Source organism: Geospiza fortis, unplaced genomic scaffold (genome assembly GCF_000277835.1).
Source record: "Geospiza fortis unplaced genomic scaffold, GeoFor_1.0 scaffold117, whole genome shotgun sequence".
NCBI classification, from domain to species: domain Eukaryota; kingdom Metazoa; phylum Chordata; class Aves; order Passeriformes; family Thraupidae; genus Geospiza; species Geospiza fortis.
Genome location: NW_005054500.1, coordinates 697,046 through 707,403, shown reverse-complemented (window position 1 = coordinate 707,403; position 10,358 = coordinate 697,046). Strand labels below are relative to the sequence as shown.

Genomic DNA, 10,358 nt, shown 5'->3' with positions numbered 1-10,358 from the left:
AACCCCCCTCAGCAGTGCGGAGGGCACAGCGGGGATTTTTGGGATGCATCAGCACTGCCACACTGCCACTGTCACACTGCCACTGTCACACTCACTGCCACTGTCACACTGCCACTGTCACACTCACTGCCACTGTCACACTGCCACACTCACACACTGCCACTGTCACACACACTGCCACTGTCACACTCACTGCCACTGTCACACTGCCACTGTCACACACACTGCCACTGTCACACTGCCACTGTCACACTGCCACTGCCACACTGCCACTGCCACACTCTCTGCCACTGTCACACTGCCACTGACACACTGCCACTGTCACACACACTGCCACTGTCACACTGCCACTGTCACACTGCCACTGCCACACACACTGCCACTGTCACACTCACTGCCACTGTCACACTGCCACACTCACACACTGCCACTGTCACACACACTGCCACTGTCACACACCCTGCCACTGTCACACTCACTGCCACTGTCACACCCCCTGCCACTGTCACACTCACTGCCACTGTCACACCCCCTGCCACTGTCACACTCACTGCCACTGTCACACCCCCTGCCACTGTCACACTCACTGCCACTGTCACACCCCCTGCCACTGTCACACTCACTGCCACTGTCACACCCCCTGCCACTGTCACACTCACTGCCACTGTCACACCCCCTGCCACTGTCACACTCACTGCCACTGTCACACCCCCTGCCACTGTCACACTCACTGCCACTGTCACACCCCCTGCCACTGTCACACTCACTGCCACTGTCACACCCCCTGCCACTGTCACACTCACTGCCACTGTCACACTCAGACACTGCACAGCCACTCCTGGCAGTGTCCACAGGCAGCACCTTGCTGTTCTTCCCCTCCTGAGCGAGCTCCAGCAATTCTGACACAGCACAGGGGCTGAGAGGAGGAGGAGTCCCAAACCTGAGATGTGTTTGAAACTTTCACTCCTCTGTAGGTGTGTGGGAAATCCCTGCAGAAGAGGCAGCAAAGGGATCAGTGGAGTGAGAGAAATGTGGGTTCCCCATGGGAGGCAGATTCTGTTTCTACTTCTGCTGACTCACACCTGACCTGGCTCTTCACTGGCTTCATGCTTTGGAACTCCTTTATCTCCCCCAGTTTTCCAGATGTGGGGGATAGCTGGGGATGTTTCCCCAGGATTTCTGTGATGTGGGAGCAATCCCAGGCACAAGAGGCCTGAGCAGGCTGTGCATGCCCTGAGCCTGTGCCCTGCCAGCTGCTCCATGCAGCCAACACAGCCCCAGGAGCAGCTCTGCTCCCACCAGGAAAAGGGCAGAGTGCTGCTTTGGCCCCCAATAGGAGGAGATTTTCTGCTGCTTCTCTCACAGGTTCAAACCACAGGAGCTCTCAGGAGCTGACTGTGGTGTGAAGGTGGCAGAGTTAAAGCACAGCCCAGAGTACAGGAACAAGCAGATAAATTTATCCCAGGATAAACTGTGACTGTGCAGGCACAGCTCCATGAGCAGGGACAGCACCAGGTGTACAGACCAATTGTTAGCACAGCTGGAATTCCAGTTTAGCAGCAGACACTGAACTGGCTGAACCTGGCTGAAAAGCTCCTGGCTTCAAGTAATTTTCTGGCTGGTTTAATAAATGGTTTCACAGCCATTAAAGGCAAGAAAAATAGGGAAAAATAAAAGGCTGCTGCCTCTCCACAAAACACCTTCAGCCACCTCGTGGCCGATGTGTCAGTGGTTTATGCTGGGACACTGGGACTGTCCTTTGAAACCAGCGTCAGTGATTTCCTGCAGACTGCTCAGTTTGCAGGAAGCTGGAAATGAAACCCTTTCATCTGCAGTGCCTCAAACAGGCTCAAACCTCAGTGTGCCTCAAGCAGGGAATACCAGAAGGTTTGGGTTGGAGGGGACCATGGGCTGGGATTCCTGCAGTGAGGTATCTACTCCAAGGTTTCAATTCTGAGGAGAGGAAGCTGAGAAATAACCCTAAAGCCAATGGCTTGTTTGTCTGATACCAACTCAGCTTCTAGTTGCTCTGTATTAAGTTTTTATTATGGTCTTAGTCTTTCTTCCTATCATTTTGCTTCCAACCCTTTAGCAATTGGTCCTTCCTTGAAAACTTACTCATCTCCTTAAGGATAAAAACAGCCTTTTTCCTCCAGTCACTACATAGGAGTTTTTCTGATACCAGCTTCAAAATAAGGGTAATTACCTCCAGAGCTGACAGGAATTTCCCCTAAAAGCAGGGAGTTGACACATCAAGAAAATAGAGCAAGAACAAGTCATTAATGGGACGTGAAGTGACACAGGACCTGAGCACAGCACCTGCCCCAGCCCAGAGAGCAGGGCTGTTGCTCTGCTGGGGACTGCTCTTCCAGGAAGATCATCTGTGGCAAATCCATTTTCTGCAGAAAAGCTGTGATTTCAGGACATGCTGCTGTGCCCCAGAACTTTCACCTTGGTGCAGACCATCACCCCCTCACTATCAGGCTCTGGGCAAGAGCTCTGCTCCTCCTGCTCCAGAAGCAATTTCTGAGTGCAGGCAGAAGGAAGCTCTTCACAGAAGGAGTGGCTGGGCATTGGAACAGGCTGCCCAGGAAGGTGGTGGAGTCACTGGAGATGTTTAAGGAAAGGCTGGATGTGGCACTCAGTGCCATGGTCTGGGTGACAAGGCGGTGTTGGGTCACAGACTGGACTCGATCTGTCTTTTCCAACCTGATTGATTCTGTGAGCTTTGCCCTGGTGCACAGGAGCAGCAGGACCAAAAGCTGACGCTGCTGTCATGGCCTTGCACCTCCTTTGTGTGTGCTATCATTAACATGGGAGCTCTGCTGGGAGGCTGAGCTCAATCCCTCCTTCACCACTGAGCAGGAACTCAACCCCAAGCTCTCCTTTCCGCGTCCCAGAGGTTCCTCCTGCTCTTGGTTCTCGGACACAGGGAGCTGGGATGAGCCAAGCTGCCATTCCACCCCAGAACACGCATTCCTCACTGACCTGCGGGAGGATTTGTGTTTGCTGCCGTCGTCCTTGTCGCGGTGGCGGCGCTCGCGGTGCCGCTCCTCCCGCTCGCGGCTGCGGTCGCGGCTGCGCCGGTAATCGCGCTCGAAGTCGTAGCTGCGCTCGCGGCTGTAGTAGCGGTACCGCTCGTCGTCACTGGGGGGACAAGGGACACGTGGGCACAGGGACACCAGGCAGGGCTGCGACCGCCCTCACCGGCAACGTCTGGCACCTCCTACTGACCGAGGGTGCTCCTGAACCGCCTGCACCAGGAGCACACAGGAGCGCACAGTGCTCCCCCATCGCTCCCTCCCTGCTGCTGGGGTCCCTCAGCACAGACACCCCGATAACCTCCCACCCTTTGGTGTAAGGGGTTCTTTTCTTCCCCACAAGCTCAAAACATCAAACTGAGTGCAGCTTTCTGTCTGCACCCCTCTACCTGCTCAAAGCACCTCATTCAATCGCCAGGAGTGGGCAGGGTGTACCCCAAACTGAGACACATCCCACACTCCCCTCTACATCCTCCTGGTCAACTTCTGAAAGCCAAAACCCAAAGGGTTAACAGTGCCCCTGTGGGAACAATACTCAAGACCTGGGAGAAAGGATGTCACAGACATTGTTCTGACACTCCTGGAAACAAGCTGGACAAATAAATGTCCAGGATCAATCAGCTGGGAGTGCTCCAAAGGACTGCAGGGCCACTTGCCCTGCTTTGACCTGCACCAGGGTGCTCCACACCAGCCAGAAATGCCAGCAATGTGCTCAGGAGTGCTGATCCCAGACCTTGGCTCCAGCATGGACCAGGAAGTGGGGGAGTCTGAGCTCTTCCAATTTTAGCAAGCTTGTCTTCTGTTCTCTTCCTCCCCCCTCCCATCCACAGTGCCCAAAAGCTTATAAAGAAAAAAAAATATTAGGAGTACACTGCCCTGTTTGCTCTCTCCCTGGGCTGGGAAGCTCCCCAGCAGGAAGTACCCTGTGCCAGGAATGCACATTCTGATCATGTTTTGAATGACTATTGGCATTTCTGAGCCTGGAGCCTGCAAAACACCGACGCTGCTGCTGACTGAACACCAAAGGGATGGGTTTGGGGAGTATCTGGAGCCCAGCCTCCACCTTAGATGAACACAGGGAGGCTCCAAGGCTCCTGCTCTTTCCCAAGTGCTCCCAGCACTGCTGTCAGCTGAGGCCACAGCAGCTCCCACCAAGGTGGTCTCTCCAGTCCTGCTCCCATTTCCTGGCTGACTCCCAGGGAATGGCACTCCCAGCCCCACAGGAGAGCGGAGCAGAGCAGGCTGTTTGTCCTTTGATCTGACAGTGACATTTAGAAGACAAGAAGCAGCAGCTCCTGCAGCCAGTGCTTCACACTGAGCTGTGAAACACTGAGTAAACACAGAGGGGCTATTTCATTGACTGGCCTCGTGGGAGAGCAAGAGGAACTGGTTCTGCTGGATTTAAACAAAAAACCCCAGACCCAGAGACAGGAAATCAGCCAGTGGCACAGCTCCCTGTCTGTGCTGTAGTTATTGATCCAAAGGAGCTCTTCCCCAGACATTCCAGAGAATTCAGCTGGTGTCCTCTATACCCAGCCCTGAGGTGGCCCAGGAGCACAGGAGGGCAGCACTCACTCGTTGTATTCACTGGTGGTGGGGGCAGCACTCACTTGTTGTATTTACTGTGGTGGGGCAGCACTCACTTGCTGTATTCACTGTGGTGGGGCAGCACTCACTTGTTGTATTCACTGGTGGTGGGGGTGCGGTCCCGGTCCCGGTCTCGCTCCCTGTCCCGCTCCCGGTCTCGCTCCCGCTCCCGGTCCCGCCTGGAGCCCCAGTGCTCCCAGTGGCTGCTGCTGGAGCTGCCCGTGCCCTTGTCCACCGTGGTCACCCAGGGCGTGTGGGACGTGGAGATGGGGGGGTAGCTGATGAAACCTGAATCTGCAGCCAGAGAGCAGAACCTTCCATCATCCAGAGCATGGCCAGCACCCCCTCTGTCCCTCCCTTCCCAAAGATCCCCTCTGGCAGCAAAGCTGGATCCAAGGAGATCATGGCCCAGCTCCCTGCTGTCCTTCCCCTTCTTTCCCAGCAGGTTGCTAAGAACAGGGAACTCCTCCCTGGGGAAGGCACAAGGCATTTGCAGGCAGCACTGCACAGCCTCTGTCAGCCCTGGGCCCTGGTCACCTGTACAAGGTCCCGCCTCCCACCAGGTACTTCCCTGCTCTAGGGTGGCACCTGGGAGGGCCAGGGACAGCAGCTGCCAGTGAAGGATGTCACCTGGGGAGCCCAGAGCCACCAGCATTTCCCAGGCAGAGGTGGCCAGCTGCACTGGTGAGGTCATATCCCAAAGCAGCGCCACATCTGGCAGCACTGCAGGCTCCTGTCCTTGGGAAGGGTGGCACTGCCACTCCTCCAGTCTGTCCTGCAGGGAGGCTCTGCAGGGCTGCCTGTGCTCCCACTGCTCAGCACAGCCAGGAGCCACTCCTGGTCACTACAGGACTGGGAGAGAACTGGGGCTGCACCAGGGAAGGGAATCTGCTGAAATCCTGGTACTGCCTCTCCCATTGTTAAACCACAGGAGATGGTGCCTGCAGCAAGGGAGAGGGTGAACTGGGGGAGGGATTCAAAAGCTTGGGGAGGAGACACCAAACTCAGTAGTTGTAGATGGTTGTGCTAATCCCTGAGGGTGGGGAAAAGGGAGATTATGAGTGAGGGTGAGCACATGTGTGTGCAAACAGGCAGGAGAACACACTGCTGAGGCACTGGGGAGCTTCTCTGTGCTGGGGATCTGCCCTGAACAGTGACCTGGGCCTCAGCACTGGGCCACAAAACTGCATCCCCACACCTGCACAGCACTCAGAGCAGCACACTCAGCCTGTGCTCCTGACTGGGACCCTCTGGGGCCCAGCAGGAGCCTGGAGCTGGAGCAGGCATGGTGAGTGTCAGCCTCAGAAAAGCCTGGGCTGCCAAGAGCCAGGGGAGAGAGGAGAAGCAGTGGGATGTGTCCTGCCCGGTGCTCACCTGCAGAGTTGTAGCCAAAGGGAGGTGGCTGCCTGTTGTTGTAGCTGGCTGGCTGCCTTTGGGAGAGAAAAGGGGGTGAGTTACTGACATCAGGGACCCCACAGCTCTGGCTGTGCTGCAGCTTCACCCTGTTTTTCCTGGAGGCCTGTGGAGCATTCTTATGGGACTCCCACTACCAGAAATGCTCATGGGTTTTGCCACAGCTTCCAAACCTGCCATAATCCCACTGCTTGCCCTGGGAAAGCACCACTGCTCACAAACTACCTGGAGCACCTTCAGAGAAAGCATCTGCAGCAATAAATCATGCCATGAACTACTCTAGGCTTTACCCAGATTTTACTGGCTCCTTCCCGTGCCTTGAATATGACAAATCCAGGTGAATGCACAGAGGATTCCTGACAGACTCTGCTCTCCCCCACCCCAACCCAACACCAGACCATGCATCTCCAGCACTGATTTTTGGACCTGTTCTCCTCCTCTCTTCCCTCCAGGGCAGCTGCTCCCATGGTGTGATCTTACCCAGGTGTGGTCTTACCCATCCAAGGTTGGGATGAGGAGAGCTGGTGGTGGTGCCAGAGGTGGTGGGAACAGCCCTAGACACAGAAGGGTAAATCAGCACCAAGATCTTGCAGCTTCATGACTGCTGTTCACAGTTAAAAACCATTAAAGCATCTTTTTTATGCTAAACAAGGCCCTGTTTAAAATAGAGTGATTTTCCTTCAGGATAGGATCTCCTCCCCAAATTCACACCCTAAAGCTCTGTTAGTTTTGTAGGGATATAGGAAGAAAAACAAAGCAAAAACTACCTTCTATTTTGGCTTATAAATACTGGACATGAGATACATCAAGGAGTAGCAACTAACTCTCATAGCCCTAGGGAGGAAAAGTGGTTCTTGGGATGCAGACATGTTGCATTCTTATCAGAATATAACAATCAAGTTATTCTGACCTACAGATTTGTGTCTGTAGGTCAGAATAGAAGATAAGCAGCTCAGGTTCAATGCTCATTTGGAGTTTATTAATCTTAAATTAGCTGTGCTCTAAACTGGTGCCATCCTATTTCATGTTACTTAGTCCAAATGCTCTGAACCTGTGTGATCAAAATTGCTGCTGTTACTAAGAACAAGGTAACACCTACCTGGAATTGGACCTGGAGGTGGCAGGCCTGTGGAAATAAGCAGGGAAAACAAGTGAGGACAACAAGGAAAGCATGGTCTCTCTGTACTGCATGGACTCTCTGTACCTCAAGCTAAACCTCAAATCACAATTTTGAATAAATCTCACATACTGGAGCAAACAGAGCAGGAGAAAAATTGGTGCTACTAAGCAGAAATTAGTCTATAAATTATATCATTTTCCCAAACAATCTCTTTACAATTTAAAATGTTGCTGCTCTTTTACACTGGGAACACAGTTCCCCAGTGTAAACACACAAACAATTGATTTGGTTTTCAGAATAACTGAAAGAGCTGGAGAGGAGACCCTGCTGCAGTCTCCACTCCAGTGTGTCCAACTTGATTTTAACAAGCATTTTAATCTAAGGCAGCAGGAAAAGCTACCATGGAAAAGTTACTAGGGAAAAGAACCCTTGAGTGCTGCAGCAAATCCTCCTCAGGCAGGAGTCACTGCATGAAGGGCTCCTGGTGCTGCTCCAGGAGCAGCAGAAGCCCAGAGTGTGGCCCCCTCACTTCAGCCTGGTGTATTTAAGCCAGAATACAGAGAAACAGGAACCTGCTTCTTGACATTTATCAATAGAGCAAATGGATCAGTAGCACTGGAAGGTTCCCTCAGGGAAACAAAGCCCAGAGGTTTTTCTTTAAGGACCAGCTGCCATTTTTAGGTATTCAGGGCGAATATTGAATAGGCTGATGGAGACTAAACGAAGGCTGGCCAGGGGTAGGGATCTGTTCCCTGAGTGCTCACCCATCCCATGGCACTGAACCATTAAAGCTCTGCTTTGCTCCAAGCCTGGGACATCCCAACGGAGGTTCCAGGAGTGACCACATACCTGGAGGATGCAGGGGAGGTGGAACAGAAGTCACTGGAGGAGGAGGGTGCAGGAAGTGTGGAGGAGGAGGCCCGGCCAGCGGGGGAGGCGGAGGCCCTGCTGGTGGAGCAAACGGCTGCTGCTGAGGTGGCTGCTGGGGCTGGGAGGGCTGCTGGGGCTGCTGGGGGGGCTGGGGCTTACTGCCATGGTCTCCCAGCACCTTGGGGGGCACAGGAATGAGAAGAGAGTGTTTTAATTCCTCTGCTCCTGCAGCAGGGCCCTCACAGTGCTGGCAGCATCACCACAACAGGACTGTGGCTGTGCCTGAAGAGTGACCAAAATGCAGAGGCACCACAGTGACCTGAAGTGCAGCTGGCAGTGCTTGTGAGGGGGAGGAACAACAAACAACCCTTTCCCAGCAAATTCACACTCTTCTTGTTGACAAAATCTGGAAAACTGACTGCTAAAAAAATAAATGGACCACATAACCATAGAGAAAAACCCAAGGAATTGGGCCTAGGAAGGGAAAGGTTCCATGTTTAGGTTTTTCTGGCAAGTTAGCAGAGTTGGCAGGAGGAAGGTGGTTAAGAGAAGGGGGTTTAGCAGATGGTCCTCAGACCCTGCAGCTTCCTGCCTAGGAACCAACCAGAACATTGTGGTCACACACTGGGCAGGCGAGCCCAGAACTGAGACTAGCTTTAAACCCAGGTTTTCATTTCTTAGAAGGGACAAGATCCAATAACACAGCCCAGGCTCAGTCTGAGATGTGGGCTGCACCAACTGATTTGAGACTAAATGTTACTTTAAAGTACAGAGAAACACCAGGCCCAGGTACAAACCCACTGCAGATTTGAAGATTCCAACCCCACACTGGAAGGGAAGGGAATAACCCACAGAAGATTCCCAGCTACACACTCCTAGGAATACCTTGGGAGGGCTGATGATGAAAGAACTCAGGCCTTACCATTCCAAAGGGAAGACTGGTCCTTAAAGGACAAATCTGGCTCCTAGCAAGACCAAGTTTTTAACCCAGAAATTAACTGAGCCTGCAGAAGGGAACAATCCACGCACACACTCGAACAGGGTCAATGCAGTACCTGCTGCTCTGCAGGTATGAACTGGGAGGTCAGGAGCACACAGACATTTGCCCAGGGTTCACCAGAAGTGCAATACAATCAGCAATTTGTGAGGCAGCCCCTGCAGAGGCTTTACCTGGATGGGGTTTTCCTCCGAGGCGTGCTTGTCCCGGCGTCTCCCTTCCACCCTGCGGATTGTGCCTGCCTGGCCCCCGATCACATCAATGGTCCCACCCAGCTTCCTGGGACAAAGCACAGGCACCTTTTTAGGCTCAGAAGCACCACAAGGAGAGCAATTTTCCCTGCTGTCAGCAGATTTCTTTCATGCTTTCTTTCCCACCAGGGAAACACCTCTCAAATGGGGATGAGGAGCCAAGGAGAAGCCCATTTGCATTCCTGAGCCAGGGGTGGGTTTGGGCTCTCTGAGCACCCAGAAATGTTACCCAAAGAACCACCACAAATAGATGTAAAAACAGGGATTACACACCGGGACAGAAATGCTCCCAAAATCCTCAAATCCAACAGACTGAGCAGAGCTTTAATGCTCATCTTTGAAGCACAGAGCTGGCTCCCAGACAAGGGGTAAAGTTGGGATGCAGGGCTGCTTTCTGCAAGGCAGGTGTGCAAAAGCTGTTTTGTGAATGAAGCAAAAGAAACATCCTGAGCCCAAAGCTCTGGCTCGTCTGGTGTGTTCTTCTGAAGCTTTTGATAAAACCCCATTGATCTCCTAAGGGCCAAGTGGTTTCCCCAGCAGAGGCTGCCCCTCAGAATGACTCAGTTGTTTTACCACACATCCAGCAGCGTCGCACACAGGCTCAGGAACCAACAGCTCCTCTTATCCTCTGCCAAACTCGTAATCCACTTCCACTTGAGGAGGCAAAGATTAACATCGTGGGAGGAGGAATAAGCCAAGCAAGCACAAGCAATGTCAGCAGTGTGAGCCCTCAAAGCTGAGGTGTTTGCCTGGCTCCTTCCACTCCCAGAGATGTGTCCCATCAGCTGGGATCCAGGATTCCCTCCCTGCACCAAGGAGGGGGGAATGGACAGGCAGGGGTTGCACTGCTGGAGGTGACACTGACTGAGTGACCACAGCAGCTTCCTGCCAAGCTTAAAAGCTTCTCTTTGAGGCTTGAGGAGACTCAGATGTGGCCCAGGTGGTTCTTAGGTGCCCCCACTAAACACATGCTCCTCTCTTACCTGTTGGGAGGAGGCCCAGCCTTCATTCGTCCTCCCACCAGAGCCAAGAAGTCTGTTTTGAACTCTGTTTTGATGATGTTGCTTTCCACTTCTTTT

At 53.2% G+C, this 10,358-nt stretch overlaps 1 protein-coding gene across 1 annotated transcript in view; it reads right to left on the bottom strand.

Annotated features, from left to right (window-relative positions):
* The window catches only part of LOC102034699 (pre-mRNA 3'-end-processing factor FIP1-like), a 24,675-nt gene that overhangs the window by 1,501 nt on the left and 12,816 nt on the right, over nt 1-10,358 (bottom strand). The window contains exons 8-15 of the mRNA XM_014310225.2: nt 10,263-10,358; nt 9,202-9,307; nt 8,011-8,209; nt 7,141-7,167; nt 6,538-6,595; nt 6,003-6,058; nt 4,718-4,922; nt 2,989-3,147 (exon numbers count right to left, since the gene is read on the bottom strand). The exon at nt 10,263-10,358 is cut by the window's right edge and continues 58 nt beyond it. Of these exons, the coding sequence (XP_014165700.1) occupies nt 2,989-3,147; nt 4,718-4,922; nt 6,003-6,058; nt 6,538-6,595; nt 7,141-7,167; nt 8,011-8,209; nt 9,202-9,307; nt 10,263-10,358 (906 nt within the window). The remainder of the gene's footprint in view (nt 1-2,988; nt 3,148-4,717; nt 4,923-6,002; nt 6,059-6,537; nt 6,596-7,140; nt 7,168-8,010; nt 8,210-9,201; nt 9,308-10,262) is intronic.